This window comes from Pecten maximus, chromosome 3 (assembly GCF_902652985.1).
Source record: "Pecten maximus chromosome 3, xPecMax1.1, whole genome shotgun sequence".
Taxonomy (NCBI): domain Eukaryota; kingdom Metazoa; phylum Mollusca; class Bivalvia; order Pectinida; family Pectinidae; genus Pecten; species Pecten maximus.
In genome coordinates, this window is record NC_047017.1 from 10085375 (window position 1) to 10106194 (window position 20820).

The following is a 20820-nucleotide window of genomic DNA, read 5'->3' on the forward strand; positions in this document are numbered from 1 at the left end:
CATGGATATACTGTATTTATCTAGCGTGGATATACTGTATTTATCTAGCATGGATATACTGGATTTATCTAGCGTGGATATACTGTATTTATCTAGCGTGGATATACTGTATTTATCTAGCGTAGATATACTGTATTTATCTAGCGTGGATATACTGTATTTATCTACTGTGGATATACTGTATTTATCTGGCGTGGATATACTGTATTTATCTACCGTGGATATACTGTATTTATCTAGTGTGGATATACTGTATCTATCTAGTGTGGATATACTGTATATATCTAGTGTGGATATACTGTATTTATCTAGCATGGATATACTGTATTTATCTAGCGTGGATATACTGTATTTATCTAGCGTGGATATACTGTATTTATCTGGCGTGGATATACTGTATTTATTTTTCCTCTAAATTAATCCTTAAACCAAACCTGGTATTGACGTTATGTATTTTAGTTAATACCTGGCTCCTGACATTAAAGATGGTTTCATGTTCAAAGATAGGGTGTAAAACCTCTGACATTTCCAACAAAATGATATTTAATACTTTCACACACAATCACTGTAACTGACATATGACTTTCCTGCTACAGGGAGTTGGCAATGTATCTTTGACAGTTTAAGAGCACAACTTATCTAGAGGGATTCTGCCACTGAAAAGTTATCACTATTTCCCCTGTAGTCACACAAAGATTTATTCAGCATATTACTGGAGACAGTTTAAATTAGAGTTTCTGCCTGTCTGGAAATGTTACAGATTAATAGAATCTAACATAAGTCTGTCCCGTGGACAGGGATATTTCAAACTTTGGCAAGTCAGCATGAGGCAAGCCTCGAGCTGGCCAGCCAAACTCTTAAACGAGGGTTCGTTGCACAGACCCATGTTTGACAATTTTTTTCACATACAGTCTACCCTCGTTATACCGCCACCTTTGTTCTTGTTGTAATTGGCGGTATAAAGAGGGTGGCGGTAGTATCCAATTTAACAAAAACAAAAATGTAGAAATCCAATGTCTTTTATTGTGATCAAATCAGAAAACACAAACATTTCAATTTCAGGTACTGAACAGTAAAAGTAACTAAACATGATTATTGTTTTTGTAGTTTGGTAAAAAAAATCACTGATATGCTTTTGTCGCATATTGTCTGTGGTAATTTTCGATAATTTTTTAAAAATCATTCTGCAAGGGTCTATTTCTAATTATATTGTTTTGTCCGACGTTTCTAGAAATCGCATTACCGTTTCTATAGTGGCTTTTGCCTCTGTTCCGCTCGGAATATGTTGTGGTTCGTCATCGTCAGTGTTAAGGTCCGTTTCACTGTCGTCAAAACTTGTAACGTAGTCAATAATGTCGCTTTCTGTCTGCACTTCGGTAATTTCTGTCTGTTTATCGGCGTCAACAAATTGTCGGACAGTCAGTCTTACACATACACTATGTGAGTAGAATTCATAACTTATTTTATTACAAAACAAACATTCCTCTTGTCAATACCGATGACGATTCAATCAGCGAATAGAATCACTGAAGCGTAACTTCACCTGTGCTTGAATGGGGAAGTACCCGTATCTAAAAATAGAACACTAAAGAGTCCCACGGCGATTAAAACATGGCGGTGAAATTGAGGGAAATATACAGTGATTCGGCACATTTGTTCTTGAAAGCATATGGCGGATGGCGGTATGCGAGGGTGGCGGACTTAACGGGGGAATTAAAGAGTGCAAAAATCCGTTCTAAGGGACAAGGTGGCGGTATGTGAGGGTGGCGGTATTATCGAGTGGCGATAGGTCGAGGGATTACTGTACTTCCAAGCAAATGTTTATTTTCATGAAAGTTTTTTATCACGCAATCTATAATGCATCTTGGAAAGTGCATCAAAATTGATGACATGGTTACTCAACATAAAATGATGACATTATATTATTGTGAGCAGCGTTATATAGCGCAGGCCAGCTGTACCCCCCTGTGTGAGATCAATTGATCTTTTCCCTAGTAACCGTGGGTTACTCCTGTGTATGTGAGAAAAGAACATATCCAACAGTTAATTGTCTTCCTTGATCTCTACTTACTCGTCCCCGAGGTACCGGGCGTATGTTACCCCGGCTGACTTTCCTGGGCCGAGTTCGTCCGTCATCCTCCATTAGTGTGTGATCACAATCGCTGAAACCATCATTTGACCATTCTTCATGATCAGGGTAGTCATCATCGCTGTCGTTGTCAACATCGGGGGAACGATCTATCAGAAAACAGTTGACATTCTCACCAACTTTAGATACAAAATGTGTTCATAAACTTATTGGTAATTCAACAAGAGGCCAAATGGGCCCGAAATGTTCACCTGTTCTGAAGTCGCTGAAAACATACTTGGTTGAAATTTTTTAATTTATGTCAATCACAAACTTGATTCAGGTCACTGATGTGAATCCCAGTGTTTGTACCCTTCTTTCCAATGTCACAATATACACATCTAACATATCATAATCCTCGGATTTTTCAGTTACCCGGATGAATGACTCCTGTGACCTTAAATATAGGTCAAGGTCATTTCCTTTCCACAAAATTTGTCTTGCTTCCTCCCAGCAAAATACTAACCAAATATGATCCTGGGCCTTTCAATTAATCAGAAAGAAGTCCTATCATTTTTTTTTTTTTTTCACAAACTTGACCCGAGTGACTCAATTGAATATTGATTAAGGCCATTCTTTCTACAACTTGTGTTGCACTTCATCACAGAACAAACTTGCCAAATATCAAAATATGAAGTCTTTCAATTTATCATAGGAAAATGAGTGTTTTAACAAAGTTGTCCATTGACTGTGACCTTTAAAATAGGTCAAGGTCAGCCGTTTTAGTAAAACATATTGGGCTTTATTCAAGGAAGCTACATGCTTAATAGCAGGGTTCAGGCTATTTGGTTATTGGGAAGTTATAATTTTTTGAAGGGAAATGATGATGAATGACACACCATAGCATTAGCTCACTTGCCCCTTGTTATAGCCTTATCCATGAGGACCTTACCAACATCAGATGAAACCGTTTTCCTCTGGTCACTCTCTACATGGTCCACTGGTTGACTGGACACTGTCACCATGGTCAGTTTGGCCACTAGCACTGTGCTGTTTTCTTTGGTATCACTGAACAGATTTAGGTCCTTGTCTATTGACCTCTGTAGAACCTACCAACCACATATACAACTAGTTATTATCAATATCAGTCAATATCACAATATTTGGGTTGATAGGTATTCATATTCACCTCAGTAAAAGACATTAATTGTATTATATTGACTTAGAGTTATGACAATTTTTGGGATTAATAAGTATTCATATTCACCTTGGTGAAAGACATTAATTATATGATATTGTCTTAATGCACTTGATAACAGCTTTCATTATATAACCAGAAAAACAGAGGCCATTGTTTGTGTTGACTCTAAAATGTTTCCTGTTAAATGGTAACTTAAAACATGAAAGGATACACACATAAGCCATGGCCAAACAATAACATTTATTGTGACCAATGTTCAAAGTTAAGTACAGCAATGACTTGGATATTGGAAACTCTACAAACACAAAATATCTAAATTTGATAGCTCCAGATGAACAAAAGACCCAGAGGCCTAAACAGCTCACCTGACCTTGGACAATAGTGAGTGATGACTTTGAATTCATTAACTTACCTGTCCCATGTTTATTTGGCCAACTGCAAGTGTTTTGTAGCCAAGAATCGTTTTATTTTTGTACTTTTTTCGTCGCTGTAGCATGACATGGAGTTTGTTTCCATCTCGCTTCAGAAAATGTGGATACTGGAATGATAAAATTCAGATCTTACAGTATCATACACTGTTACAGGAGAAACCAAAACAAGTGGCCCAAAACATCTTGATCCTAGGGTCATATTAAGAACTCGGGATGTGTCAATTAAGTACTCTGTATGTGTTAATTAAGTACTCAGGGTGTGTCAATTAAGTACTCTGGGTGTGTCAATTAAGTACTCTGGGTGTGTCAATTAAGTACTCTGGGTGTGTCAATTAAGTACTCTGGGTGTGTCAATTAAGTACTCTGGATGTTTCAATTAAGTACTCTGGGTATGTCAGTTAAGTACTCTGGGTGTGTCAGTTAAGTACTCAGGGTGTGTCAATTAAGTACTCTGGGTGTGTCAATTAAGTACTCTGGGTGTGTCAATTAAGTACTCTGTATGTGTCAATTAAGTACTCCACATGTGTCAATTAAGTACTCTGAGTATGTCAATTAAGTACTCTGTATGTGTCAATTAAGTACTCTGGGTGTGTCAATTAAGTACTCTGAATGTGTCAATTAAGTACTCTGTATGTGTCAATTAAGTACTCTGGGTGTGTCAATTAAGTACTCCGAGTGTGTCAATGAAGTACTCCACATGTGTCAATAAGGTACGTACATACTCTTCATGTGTCAATTAAGTACTCCACATGTGTCAATTAAGTACTCCACATGTGTCAATTAAGTACTCTGAGTATGTCAATTAAGTACTCTGTATGTGTCAATTAAGTACTCTGGGTGTGTCAATTAAGTACTCCGAGTGTGTCAATGAAGTACTCCACATGTGTCAATAAGGTACGTACATACTCTTCATGTGTCAATTAAGTACTCCACATGTGTCAATTAAGTACTCCACATGTGTCAATTAAGTACTCTGAGTATGTCAATTAAGTACTCTGTATGTGTCAATTAAGTACTCTGGGTGTGTCAATTAAGTACTCCGAGTGTGTCAATGAAGTACGGTGTGTGTCAATTAAGTACTCAGTATGTGTCAATAAAGTACTCAGTATGTGTCAATAAAGTACTCAGGGTGTGTCAATTAAGTACTCCACATGTGTCAATAAGGTACTCTTCATGTGTCAACTAAGTACTCCACATGTGTCAATTAAGTACTCTTGGTGTGTCAATTAAGTACTCCACATGTGACAATTAAGTACTCTTGGTGTGTCAATTAAGTACTCCACATGTGTCAATTAAGTACTCCACATGTGTCAATTAAGTACTCTTGGTGTGTCAATTAAGTACTCCACATGTGTCAATTAAGTACTCCACGTGTGTCAATTAAGTACTCCACATGTGTCAATTAAGTACTCTGAGTGTGTCAATTAAGTACTCTGTGTGTGTCAATTAAGTACTTGACATGTGTCAATTAAGTACTCCACATGTGCCAATTAAGTACTCCACATGTGTCAATTAAGTACTTCACATGTGTCAATTAAGTACTCTTGGTGTGTCAATTAAGTACTCCACATGTGTCAATTAAGTACTTCACATGTGTCAATTAAGTACTCTTGGTGTGTCAATTAAGTACTCCACATGTGTCAATTAAGTACTTCACATGTGTCAATTAAGTACTCCACATGTGTCAATTAAGTACTCCACGTGTGTCAATTAAGTAATCCACAGGTGTCAATTAAGTACTCCACATGTTTCAATTAAGTACTCCACATGTGTCAATTAAGTACTCCACATGTGTCAATTAAGTACTCCACATGTGTCAATTAAGTACTCCACATGTGTCAATTAAGTACTCCACATGTGTCAATTAAGTACTCCACATGTGTCAATTAAGTACTCCACATGTGTCAATTAAGAACTCTTCATGTGACAATTAAGTAGTCAGGGTGTGTCAATTAAGTACTCCACATGTGAGAATTATTTACTCTGTGTATGTGAATTGTCAATTCATGTTAGGGTTCATTTGTTTAAGTTCAGTAATATACAAAAATTTGTGTGTGCCAAAATTACATTTTAAAGTGATAGACACATTTTTGAGGGAATAATAAGCCTTTTCACGTAGGTACATAGTTGTCCCGCTAAACATCACTTTTGGAAACCTGCTAATTTTTGCTGGAGGATTAGTTTTTTAAGCCATCAACCTCAAATTGAACTCTGATACATGCCCATCATGCTGAGCACATCAAGATTCGAAATCCAAGAAAATACTGTTTTAGGATTAAAGATATATCAGACTTATTTAAACAACCTATTAGAGTACTGTCCACAGCTGTAAGCACAATCAAATACCTCTAAGCTAAGCCTTGAGATTCTTCAAAGATCTTGTTCCAGAATGAATGAATGTCAAGGTCATTAAGGTCATTTTTATTTAACCTGATCTGTGTACCATTAACTCACAAGTACTTCTGATCAGGTGAGCTAAAAATGATTCCTCAATAATGACATTGACTTGGTTCTACCAGGCTATCGATGTCTATAAGCCTGGTGATAATTACCACCAAATTTTACATGCTCTCAGCGTAATGATCATTATTCATGTCAAGATCAACGGTATTCCGTATGCCTAATGAGATTTCTAAGATTTCCTCCAACAGTATCTTCAGCGGGGAAATGACAAGTTTGTCACGGAAGAAAAGAAATCTAATCAGAATGTAATACTTGTGCCACATGTTACACAATCTGTTATTGAGAACCTTCAGTCATTCATAGCTGGGTGTAATCACACTCCATGGCCTGATATTAATTACAGGGATTTCAAAGCCTCAAATAACAAGGCCTTGACTAGCAACATGGTTTAGCATTCACTTTAGCTTATCATTCTTTTGAAATCGGAAGTTATGAAATATTAATGCATTAGATTAATGGCTGCCTACAAAAACTATAAACAACTATGTCTTCTGTGTGACCAGAAACTTTTCTTTTTCCTGACAAAATATCTACTGTTTCCAATAATAGGGTTCAACTGCATGGAAAATTACAAGCCTGAAGCTGCAAAAAATTTCAAAAACAACAAAAAATACTACACAAAGATAATTAAGAGCTTAGAGTAGTATGGAAGTTCTCTTTCCATAGATTTTGATCAGTTTTGTTTCAAAGATAAATATGTCAGTTTCAATACTCAGTACTAGATTGACCTGTTCCGAACCACGAATCCATACCTAAATCATCTGTAGTGCTGACACTGTCAACACTGCAGAAACACCTAGGTCAGCCAGCAAACAGGAAACTAGTTTCAGCACTTAGCAGCAGCAAAAAGCTATAAACCAATCTCTAACATTAAATATAAGGTTACTGGTAATTAGTCAATAGTAAGAAGGAAGTGCTCCCTGATTAGTTCTCTATTAATGTCTTCACACAACGACCAGCCTCTGATGGATATACAGCCCTGTACTATTGGACACATTTAATGCATTAAGTCATTTGTCCAGACTAGGACACAGAAGCTCATAATTATGTTCCTCTCCTGTACACACTGCATCACTATTTCCTGGCATGATCTCTCTCTAACAACTTCACCTTATAGCATGATTTCACTCAACAAGCAGCTTAATCTCCTAGCATGATTTCACTGTAAAACTTCATCTCCTAGCATGATTTCACTGTAAAACTTTATATCCTAGCTATAGCATGATTTCACTGTAAAACTTTATATCCTAGCTATAGCATGATTTCACTGTAAAACTTTATATCCTAGCTATAGCATGATTTCACCTTAAAACTTTATATCCTAGCATGATTTGACTGTAAAACTTCATCTCCTGGCATGATTTTTCATTCTAATAGTTTCATTTCTGGCATGATTTTATTTCTGTCTTGTACGTATGTATGTACCTATATACCTATGTACCTTATACAATGTATGTATATACATAGACCTATATGTCAGCACTCTAGTAGCTTCATTCCTTGAGGAATCAAACTTCACACAATAATAAAGGAACATAATATCTGGGAAAAGTTTGAATTTCAGGAGTTTTGGTGTCAAGGTCACTGTTACTAATTGTAGCGGGGACTGGTATTGGCAATGTATTGTAATACCCTACGCTTGTTTCACTAATTGGTTATGTTATCAGAAAATAACAGGAAAGATTTCACTATATTGTCTTCCTTATGTGACTATATGACCTCCATAGGCTGTCTGGTTCCTAGGAAGATATGTATGAAATTAACCTTGAGTTAATCCAGGAGGCTGAACCCAATATAAACTGTCATACAGTGGGAGAGACAAGATCAGAAGCTTATTGCTGGACAATGATAGCATTTGTTTGAATAAGCACAGTTCAAAAACAAGTTCACCTGAACTTTTACTTGAATGAGTGGGCTTATTACCAGGAATAGGCTTATCACTGGATAGATATAGTATACATCTCAATATTGTATTCATTGTCTAAGAATTCAGAACCAAAGTTTGATAAAGATACATTTTCCTCGAATGTTATTGCCTTAGCCTACAAACAGGTAAATAAATCTGAAAATTTCCCATCAAACGACCAAGAGTTCCTGCTCTCTATGTAACACCCTGAAGATTGAAGAATAACTCTGTCTGTAATCCATAATATATGAGCTTGTTAATGCCTTGTTAGTCCATCAAAGCATGAAATTAGACATCAATACACATCAACAGAGCTGTTGGGTCTCATGGATCAATGTAATATCAACACACATTTCTTGTTAACACACTTCTGTCGCAAAATTTAAAATGTCAGAAACGTTGTCAACTGAAATTTTGTAAACCATTTACAAACTCAGACAAGAGATCCCAGTTGGATATTAGTCCCCACCAATGGCTGTATAAGTCCTATAAAAGCCTGGTTTTCTCTACTTTTCCCTTCTTTCCCCTCTAATATAACAGGAGGTACAATATAGATTTATAAAGAACTTTCTGAATGTCACAAACAAATTTCGACTGTCTAATGGGAAATATCTTTTTTGTACTTCTCAAGAAATAGCGATAACAAACTTTGACGGTCAAAATCCAAGATGGCTGCCTGTGGGCCATTTTAATTTTCAGTTCAGACTCAAAACTGAACGTACGAAACTAATTAAGAACAAGGGGGACCTACATGTGAAGTTTGAGAAATATTCCTCCTTTACTATTTCAGGAAAATGCAATAAGAATCTCATTTTCCCGACCCAAACATAAAACTTTGGTGTTTACCTGTAGAGAGAAGGCTAGATCCAATTCCACATCCAGGAGACCAGACGATGGCATACAGATTTCGTTGGAGCGAAGAGTTCTCTTAGAGTTCTGAAAAAAAATTGATATAGCTTTATTAATGACAGGGATCTAGAATACTGGGTTAGTACTTATTAACTATGACTGAAATCTCTGTATATACCATTGGGGAATACCTCGCATCTCTGAAGATTATTGTTAATATACAAAACACAAAGGTTAAAGGCCCTGAAAATGTACTGTAATATTATCTGAATATAGTACAATGAGAAACTATGACACTATACTGGTGTATTACATGCCTCCTGTAGTCACACAAACTATGGCTGAAGTGGAACACCCTTTAACCGAAGCTTTGTATTGAACATCTATCGAAATCTAACCAAACTTCTGTGTAACTTCACAACATTGATGCTGTTGATCTGTAGTTCAATATGTAACCCATTTCTGATCTGTCCTCTATTACTCTCCCCAAACCTCACCCTGATATCTTAGTAAATCTGACAGAGATGGTCCAGTGTTGTCCTCACATTTACTCTCCCCCAAACATCACCCTCCCCCAAACATCACCCTCCCCCAATATCACCCTCCCCCAAACATCACTCTCCCCCAAACATCACCCTCCCCCAAACATCACTCTCCCCCAAACATCACCCTCCCCCAAACATCACCCTCCCCCAATATCACCCTCCCCCAAACATCACTCTCCCCCAAACATCACCCTCCCCAAACATCACTCTCCCCCAAACATCACCCTCCCCCAAACATCACCCTCTCCCAAACATCACCCTCTCCCAAACATCACCCTCCCCCAAACATCACCCTCCCCCAAACCTCATCCTGATATCAAGAACATCTGACAGAGTTGACCCAGTACTAAGTGTTGTCCTCATTTACCCTCTCCCAAAACTCTCCCTCTCCTAAACCTCCCCCTCCCCCAAAACATCACCCTCTCCTAAACCTCCCCCTCCCCCAAAACATCACCCTCTCCTAAACCTCCCCCAAAACATCACCCTCTCCTCAACCTCACCCCAATGTCTAATAAATGTGACAGTCTAGTGTCGTCCTCATTTACACTCTCCTAAACCTCCCCCTCCCCCAAAACATCACCCTCTCCTAAACCTCCCCCTCCCCCCAAAACATCACCCTCTCCTAAACCTCCCCCTCCCCCAAAAACATCACCCTCTCCTAAACCTCCCCCTCCCCCAAAACATCACCCTCTCCTAAACCTCCCCCTCCCCCAAAACATCACCCTATCCTAAACCTCCCCTTCCCCCAAAACATCACCCTCTCCTAAACCTCCCCCTCCCCCAAAAACATCACCCTCTCCTAAACCTCCCCCTCCCCCAAAACATCACCCCCCCCCCCCCCAAAACCTCCCCCTCCCCCAAAACATCACCCTCTGCTAAACCTAATGATATGATATTTAATTAAGTCTTTATCAAAACATCAATAATGTGCTACAAAAGTCCCTACATAAAAGTATTTACAATATGGAGTGCCTGCAGGTTACCAAACCTCAATACCCAAATAAATTCATGTTAATATATATATTAAGGAATTTTAAAGTATTCATTTACTCTTTTGTCCAAACATCAAGAAATGTTTTTTTCAGATGCTGGAAATTTGGGATGTGTGCTTTTTCCCAAAGAAACACCATTTTCCAGTTTTTATTGCCCTGACATAATACATATCACAATACAGCCAGCCCTTCAGTCTATATCTATATATGTATACAGATCGTATGACAAAAGGAAATGTCTGGTTCACTTTTACAAAACCTGTGAAGGTAATCATTATACATGTACACTGTATTGACAGCTATTTAAACTGGAGATGAGAGGTAACCGGACACAAAAAACAGGTTTGTCACGGCCAGCTATAGCATTTCAACTGTCACAGCCAGCTATAGCATTTCAACTGTCATTGTACACTAGGGATTTATATGTGTCAAAGGAAGTTACTATTTTTAACCCAGGGTGACCTTGAATTAGATAACATGCTATATAGCTAGTACTTGTAATATACAACTTCAAGTCTTGGTCTTCTAGTTATTCAGATTTCCATCAAAAGGGTATCATTCTAAAGAAGACGTTGCATGGCTCCTATGTGACCTTGAAAGTGGATAAAGGTGATTGATTTGAACAAATAGAGTAGCTATATATAGCCATCCATCCTAAGATGCTACAAACATATATACAACTGCCAAATATTATAATTATTATCCTGGTTAATTAATAAGTAGATTGAATTTTTTAAAGAAATATATCCATGCCGGACAATCAAACAACAGACTCTGCACCACAGCAGAAGTTCACACATCCTTTGGGCAGGTGAGCTAAATATGGAATATTTCCTTTGTTATATTACATGATTGCATTGCCATGACGTTTGCCGAGCGCCTGGAGGCACATTACCAACACAATGTGCTGAAATCCATTTTTGTATCTTTGTTGTCTCGATGCTGTTTACTGGTACACATGTACGCATCTGTTGTACATTTTTTTGCCTTCCAAACAGTGTCAACAGAAGACAAATGATGTACTTGTGTCTAAAAAGTTCCTTGGAACATTGGAGACAATTTTACATGTTTCACATATACATGTCCATCCAATTAAACACCTCAACTTTCCATTTTGTAAACTTAATTCATTTAACAACAATTACAAAACAAGTTATATTAACTGATGCTTTACCTCATTCATTTTAGTGTCGATATGATTCTAGAAGCTGCTGCTCCCGTGTCTATTTTAGTATATATAGGCGCGGCCCGGAGTCAAGGACAATGGGCCAATCCTATATATTGTTGTCATAATACTAAACAGAGAAATCTCCCTTTGCGTATTCTTCATTCTGTTCGCAGTGATAAATACCTAATGATCTGTTTTTAATTCATATTATGTGATCATGTTGGGAAATTTGGTATAATACAACAAATATTGCATGTTTCTTTGGGCAATATGGGAGTTTATCGACAGGCCAGTCACCCAAAAATATGTATGGACCGAAGCGAATATGGATATTTTTGGGTGACTGATGACCAGTCCATAAACTCCCATAGTATCCTCAGTACCATACAGTTAAACACTCTTGTTGGCCCAGATGGAAGTGGGCAAGGGCTCTTACTGTGGGAGGAACTAGTGTACCAAACGAAAATCCATTTAGTCAGGCAGATGACCTCATATACCTGTTCCCATCCGATTGGGGAATTGAACCCCGGCCACTTAATTAGTGCATTGCCAGCTGTGCCACCGACCACCCTTGTTTTCATTAATTTTCCACTTTTGTGACATTTCCCCTTTTTTATCATAAATACATGTCAATGAAATACCCTCATTATAAAGGCTAATTCTCGCTGGTAATATCCTGCAGGTTTTTACCATAACGATACAGAAAACATATATATCCTAATTATTCTCCATAATGGTAGTTATACAAGAAGCCAAATGGGCCTGTATCACTCACCTGGTTTATTTGAGCAAACATCAAAATAATGTTCATGTTATATTTGTTAATGTCTAACAATGCTATATTGTATATATGTATGATTATGGGGTGGGAACCTCAACTGATTCAAAGATATAACCTAGAAACAAAGTCAAGACTCAACATGATTGTGTTTAAAGAAACCTTAAGTCCCTTGGGGGTTGGGAAAGACCCCTAGACTTATTTTTATATCAGGATTGTATTCATCTCTAGATACCCAGCAATGCTATGGTGTACATGTGGGGATCTGAACGGATTCATAACAAAACATAACAAAAGTGTTCAAGTGTAAGGATACACCCCACCACCTATTTTTACAATACGTGTTTATCTTTGATGCCCAGCAATACATGCTATATATGGTTAGGGGTTGGGGATCTCAAAAGTTTCAAAAATACAAGAAGTCATTAATATCAATATTGCCAAATGGACCCCTTTTGGCCCCACCTCTCAGGCCCCTGCAGGGTCAGACCCATTGGTATAAATTTGAATCCAAGCCACCTAGGGATGCAACCACTGAAATATCAATGTCATACATTGCTTAGGTCCAGAGAAGAAGTTGTTAATAGCAATATTGCCAAATGGTCCCTTTTGGCCATGCCCCTCAGGCTCCTGGGGGGGTCAGACCCATCATTTGTACAAATCTGAATCCCAGCCACCTAGTGATGCTTCCTATTAAATTTGGTGAAATTCTGACATGATCAGCGGTTAAGAAGAAGTCAGTTGTTGACAGATGGACGCTGGATGACGAACAAAGGAGGCCACGGTATGGCATACGCTCACCTTGGTCCTTCGGATCAGGTGAGCTAATATATACATCCTGGTTTTTACCATAAATATACAGATAACACACCCTAATTCTCCATTGTAGTAGTTACAGGTATATAACACATCTTGGTTTTAAGGTTGAGGTAAAATATTAAGTTTTATTTTTTGACCTTATTTTCAATATTCATTAAAGGGACATCACGGTAAAAACGTTGTAATTTTCATTGAATATACGTGTTTTGTTCCTTTCCAGTTATGTTTCTGTGCTGTCCAAATGTTTACAGTCGATCCCTATGTCCAGCTTGACCACTTGATTTAGTTGGGAATCCCCCTCTAAATTTAGCGCGGAAATTATTTTTAGATCATCACGTGACTGTTTTGAAATCGCGGCAACACAAACACTCGATAGTTTACAAGGCGAAATATTCCATCTGGGATAACGATATTATACAGTGGTTTAAATGTTAAATAACACGTTCTGTATATATTCCGGTGGCACACATATTTATGTGTAAATAAGTGTAAACACTGTACATATAGTATAGTGACAGTAGCGATGTTCTGGTACAGACTGTATAAATATTGCTGAGTTTATGTAACTATTACCGAGTTTGTGTATTACCGAGATTGTCATGACCTACTATCCAGCAATCAAGCAGAATACGAGCAGCGTCCGTATTACTGCTGTTTTCATGTTTGAACTGTATTGTACTGCTTCCCCAGTTTAATTCTAGGATTATGTTTGATCCATTTTCCCATTATTCTCTTCATTGCGGAAGCTGTTATCGTTTCCAACCGCAGTCGATTCACATTGGAAGCCATTTTTGTTTCCATGTGTTTTAGTTTGTTGTGCGCATGCGTTTATCGTATATGTCACAAAATTAGCATATTCAGACTATTGATCAACGAATTGTGATAACCTTTTTATAATTAATAATTGATGTTTTTTATGTACATATATCATCAAATTCGAATGGTTACTGTTCATAAGGATATTTGTTTTAAAGATATACCCAATAATATGAAAAAATACAAAATAAAAATTGGTTTACCGTGATGTCCCTTTAACTGCTTAAATATTTTAAGTTCACAAGTGTTGAAATCAAGATTTCTAATTTTAAACAATTGACATACTCTACAGTATATATATATATACACAAGCAATCTAGAAATGGTCTAATTAGGGGAAACAGGTCTTATTACATGTATTACTTTAATTTAAAATTTAGATAACATTGTTCTAGCTTTGAGATGATTTTCATATAATTAAACAGTTACTAAATTAAATTTTATAACTGAACATAATTTCATCGTTAGAAGCTGGGAATGATGTAAATCTTACCTGCATTTTGACTGCTATAATTAATGAATGGTTTTCATTTTCCAGGGGTTTCAACACAATTAGACGGTTTAGTGTGAGGGAACACAGTCTGAAAAGACAAATAAATATTATTAATTTTTCATATCAGGATCATGATAACTTAATGATTATAGAGTAACTGAGAACTTTTTCCAAATGGACAGTTCAAGTAGGACGAGAGGTCACTCTGAGAAAATATTTAAGAAACGTAATCTAGAATTAAGAAAGAATTTCTTCAGTAACAGAATAATAGATGTATGGAATAATTTGCCGCAACATATTATAGATGCAGATACTGTATACAACTTTGAAGTAATGCTAGATAAACACTGGAAAAATATTCATTTTAAAGTTTAACATTTTAGATATATTGAGGAAACATAGCAATTGATATACTGGAAATCATTTCCTCATAGCAATTGATATACTGGAAATCAATCATTTATTTATTTTATGTACATATATTGTTGATATGGATATAGAGGCTTCCAGCCTGCATCCATTAATTATCCTAATAAATCCTAATAAATGATGTAAAACAACATATCTGGGTAAATCTGATTTTTCCTTTCAACGTTCATCTGTAAGTAAACTAATGATACATGCTGCTAATGTACAGATCCATTATATAAACTGAATAGCTTACAGTCAGCATTTATCAGTAACATAAATACCAACTGCAACTAAACTAAATGAAAGCATCTCAATACTTCTATTGATATCAATCTATTACTGAAGTGAAATTCTAAGACAGTCAAAAGCCACCAAAGTAAATACATTTTGACATACCTAAAATACTACATAGAATATATATATATATATATATACAACGATACTTCTTAAAAGAAATGTCGCATTAAATCAGGCGAGCAAAGATTTTCAAAGTAGTGGCATTGGCTACCTTGGATACAAAACTGGGACATATTTAACTTAGCTATCCATGACTAACTCTGTATCATAGTCAGGTCTTGATATAACCTATTGTTCAGGAAAAGGAGCAATCCACAATTTTCAAGATGACAGCAATGGCAGCTCTACAGTGGTCGGAATTTCAGGACCACATTCATAACTCATTGACAAATGCCCTGTCTTGACATTACTTTCCATTCAGGAGAATGATAGTGACAGAAAGATTTTCAAAATGGCGACATGGCAGCCATCTTTAATTAAGTATATAGGTGCATTAATTTCATCAACGGCCTTCTTTGAACCATATATATACCACTCATTATAGTGATAGTTCAATTTTCTGTCTCTTTGTCACTTTCTACTGAGGATAGACATAGTGTAGTAAAACAATTTAATGTACTATTTCTAGCCTTATATATACTGGTCAAAGATGGTACAGCTGTAGAACTTGATAAATTCATCATACTAATCTCCTTTTCTCACAGTTATAGAGCAGAACGTGGGTATCATGATCAGTCTACAATATTAATTTAGCTTCCCTCAGTATGGGGTTTGAATGTTACTTAACTACCATTCATATTAACCTGAATCGCCATTAATAGTACACCATCACTGATACAATAGTCCCCCGTCAGTAAGGAGGTAGGAAATGTCCCACCCGTCAGTAAGGAGGTAGGAAATGTCCCACGACAGTCTATACATATAGTTGATACAACAAACAAGAGACTTGTTCTATAAATAGACCTATTGTAAGTATAGAGTAGAGGAGCCTGGTAACATTTCATTGATGGGATGATGGTACAGAGCCACAGAACATCTGACAGAGGTCAAGTCAGCTGTACTGATAAACCAACAATGTTTTGTTTACACAGTATTATACCTACACAGCTCTGGTGTATCTACTCACACAGCCCCTAATGATGGAGCAATATTAGCTTTACAGGTCAATACCAAAACATTTGGAAATCTTCATTTCTTAAAATCTGTATCAAATTAACAGCGATATTTCATATCCTATTAGTCAAAAAAACATTGGTATACAAATGAATTAAAAGTTTTTTTAAATATGTGTGTCATTCAATACACTAAATAGACTAGTACTAGTGTACTGTATACACATGTTGTTGAACATTAAAAAAAATGTGTTCACTCAACATATTAGTCACTTTTAACTTTAATTTACAATCGATTTTAATCAATTTCTTTACAAATACATGCATAAAAGAAACAAACTAACTTCTAAAGATTTATCCCGTGTAATACAGGCCAATATATATATCATTAGGTCAAAATAACACGTGTAATACAGGCCTATATATATCATTAGGTCAAAATAACAAACTCTACAGCTTTGGTCTCATTTGAGACACATGAAACACATATAGAATCTACTTTTTAAACAACACAATGTTGGTAAAAAACTTGGTAATTATTATCGGTTGACTTTTGACCTAAACATAACAAAAAAAGAAAATCCACTAAAATTGCCGAAGAAATCTGTGTTTCTTTTTTGTTTTTTTTTTCTTTTTGTCACAGTGGAATGGAGTATAATAAAACATTCATAATAAGTAACTCATGCAATAGATCAATACAGTCCCTAAACAACACTGACTACTGTACCAACACAATACCGACTATATTACCCACACAATACCGACTATATTACCCACACAATACTGACTACATTACCCACACAATACTGACTATATCAATATCACCACACAATACCGACTATATTACCAACACAATACCGACTATATTACCCACACAATACAGACTATATTACCCACACAATACTGACTATATCACCCACACAATACCAACTATATTACCAACACAATACCGACTATATTACCCACACAATACTGACTATATTACCCACACAATACTGACTATATCAATATCACCACACAATACCGACTATATTACCAACACAATACCGACTATATTACCCACACAATACAGACTATATTACCCACACAATACTGACTATATCACCCACACAATACCGACTATATTACCAACACAATACCGACTATATTACCCACACAATACTGACTATATCACCCACACAATACCGACTATATTACCAACACAATACTGACTATATCACCCACACAATACCGACTATATCACCCACACATTACCGACTATATTACCCACACATTACCGACTATATTACCCACACAATACTGACTATATTACCCACACAATACTGACTATATCACCCACACAATACCGACTATATTACCAACACAATACCGACTATATTACCAACACAATACCGACTATATCACGCACACAATACTGACTACTGTACCAACACAATACCGACTATATTACCCACACAATACTGACTATATCACCCACACAATACTGACTATATTACCCACACAATACAGACTATATTACCCACACAATACAGACTATATTACCCACACAATACCGACTATATTACCCACACAATACTGACTATATTACCCACACAATACCGACTATATTACCCACACAATACCGACTATATTACCCACACAATACCGACTATATTACCCACACAATACCGACTATATTACCCACACAATACCGACTATATTACCCACACCATACCGACTATATTACCCACACAATACTGACTATATTACCCACACAATACTGACTATATTTCCCACACAATACCGACTATTTTACACACACAATACCAACTATATTACCCAAACAATACTGACTATATTACCCACACAATACAGACTATAGTGCCCACATAATACAGAAAAACATTTTTAATTGATTGTACCATTCATATTCATTTTTCATTCACAGAATCAACCAACATTGAAGGACGACGATAATGGGAGCAGACAATATTACAAACCGATAACTCTGTACTTTGATACAGTTACTGTAGTACTTTTTGTAGGAAGTTTACTTATGAAAGCATCACTTGCTTTAAACTCTGGAAACTTGAGGCCAAGTTTTTGCCATGTATATGGGAAGTATGTAACCCTTGCAAATACCAGCCGCAATACTCTGCTTAGCTAGAGAAGACTTCTCTTTAAGGCCTAATCAGTTGAGCAAAAGACTAGTAAGCAAGTAGTCCCGGGTTCGATTCCTAGCAGAGACACTAAATTAATTCAATTTATCATGCTCTTTGCTACAGTTGGTGCCTAACTAAATACCCTCATCAGAAGGTGGTATATATCTGGTGTGTGTCTTTTGGGTCTTACAGATGCACTGTTCCTAAGTCAGAAAGTCAGTCCCTTAAGTTGCCAGGTGACATATATATACAGCATGTGTCAGAGATCATCAGAGATCAGGGAAGGCTTTGTTTCCACAATTCATCAAACTGCCCATGAAATTCTAGGCCTCAACTCACCGAAGCAACACAACACATTTAGTACCAGCATTTAGACTTACAGTTGGTTTATCATCACCTGTGTTGTAAATTATATTGAGTCCAGAATCAAAAACAGATTTAGAGACCCAGATCATTTCTTTTTGAAAGACTTGTCAAAGATGAACTATAGACATGTATAAGTTACTAGACTTAACACAATCCCCTAGAATATAAAATGTGACCCACTACATATTAATCACTGGAATCACTGGAAGACATCGATATAAGTCTTATTTGACCCAGACTTTATGAAAAAAAGAACCATGTAGCAAAAGGGAAACAAAAAAGGAACATAATTCAAATGATAAACCACCGCCCGTTATTTCAATTCCTTTGACAAAGGTTTAGTAGCCGAGTTGTCCGTTTTGAGGATTACCTTACGTAATCAAAGAGACTAGCTGCCCTTGGGCAGTGTGGGATTGATACACTCATCACTCCAATACACCACACCTGTCAAATCTAGATTTATCAACACCGATTGACCAGACGTACACAGCCAGGAGAAACTTGTCCATATTATGTACGTCTGGTATTAACACCGACTGTATCCAAATCAAATCATATCTAGTATGCATGACTGGTGATTAGTGATGCTTTGCTATTTCAAAGATTTCTTCAATCGTGCAAGTTTTTCATATGAATCAGCTTCATGCACCCGATGACATTCACTGTAGTATTCACATCAGGAAATGGTGCATGCACAACTACCGAAACAATAAATTATACAGACCTTGGGATACAGTTTGGAGATGTTTTTTCCACTTCCCATGTTGCAAATAATTTCATGGGCATGGATTTAGTCCCCACGGCAGTCGTCTTCCCTACTTTCTCCGCCATTATTCTCTCATTATACACACGACATGCGCAGAACACAAGTATTCGGAATCTCTCGGAATTTATCCTTCATACAATCGAACAAAATGTAAACATTGACGAGAAATGTCAATTTGTAAAGTAAGGGCAATAAAATGAGATCACTGCGCTATTGGTTGTATCCGAGACAATTAAACACACTAAACCTAATTCGTTATCTTATTACTTTTAACTTCTTATTTGTAAGACTTATAATGTATTAAGGAGAAGTGAGACTTAATGTTTTACTATCCCAATAGGCTGAAGAGTTCTACACTCGATGCACCTTTTTACGATTTAATACGATTTAATACGATAAATAATGGACGCAGGCTGTAAGCCTCTATGTCCATATCAATTGATATTACAATGTTTACAATGTGATATACATCTGGTGTGCAATGAGTTAATTTGTCCTTTTTCATATATATACACAAGTTATTTGTTGGTATTATCCCAGTGATTGTCCAGTGCAATTTCAAACTGTTTAACCTCCTCGGCATCTATAACATGTTGTGGCAAATTGTTCCAAACATCTACTACCCTGAAGCTGAAAAAGTTTTTTCTTATGTCTAGGTTACATCGTTTTTTGAATATTTTGTGCGAGTGTCCCCTTGTCCTGCTGGTGGTGTCCATTTGGAACATATTTGTTGTGACTCGCTCGTCATAAATATTCTTCACGATTTTAAAGACGTTGATTAGGTCACCTCTATTCCTTCGGTGTTCTAAGGTTGGCAGTTTCAGTCTCTGCAAGCGTTCCGGGTACGACAAGTTTTTAAAACCAGGTATGAGTTTTGTGGCCCTCCTCTGGACGTTCTCTATCAAATCGATGTCCCTCGTCTTATAGGGACTCCATACGCTTGAGGCGTATTCAAGATGGGGTCTTACTAGTGCCTTAAATAATAGTTTGAACATCTTTTCGTCTAAATATGTGAATGTTCTTCTAATTAGTCCTAGAATACTATTTGCTTTATTCACTCCCAACTGGATATGGGTTCTAAAATTTAAATTTTCATCTACTGTCACTCCAATGTCCTTTTCAGATGTTATACTTTCTAGTTCTAATTTTTCACCCGTTGTTCCTGACATGTAATATAATCTTTTCTCTTTGGAGTTAA

The 20820-nt window shown here is 36.7% G+C and overlaps 1 protein-coding gene across 5 annotated transcripts in view; it reads right to left on the minus strand.

Annotated features, from left to right (window-relative positions):
* LOC117323153 (phosphofurin acidic cluster sorting protein 2-like) overlaps nucleotides 1-19706 on the minus strand; it is a 52545-nt gene extending 32839 nt beyond the window's left edge. For all 5 annotated transcript variants that reach the window (XR_004531657.1, XR_004531658.1, XM_033878194.1 and 2 more), the window contains exons 1-6: nucleotides 19581-19706; nucleotides 14530-14617; nucleotides 8916-9005; nucleotides 3682-3807; nucleotides 3021-3177; nucleotides 2072-2238 (exon numbers count right to left, since the gene is read on the minus strand). Coding sequence is in view for 3 of the 5 variants with exons in the window: in XM_033878194.1 (XP_033734085.1) it covers nucleotides 2072-2238; nucleotides 3021-3177; nucleotides 3682-3807; nucleotides 8916-9005; nucleotides 14530-14617; nucleotides 19581-19687 (735 nt within the window). In the remaining 2 variants the exon portion in view is untranslated. The remainder of the gene's footprint in view (nucleotides 1-2071; nucleotides 2239-3020; nucleotides 3178-3681; nucleotides 3808-8915; nucleotides 9006-14529; nucleotides 14618-19580) is intronic.
* Between the last annotated feature and the right edge of the window lie 1114 nt (nucleotides 19707-20820).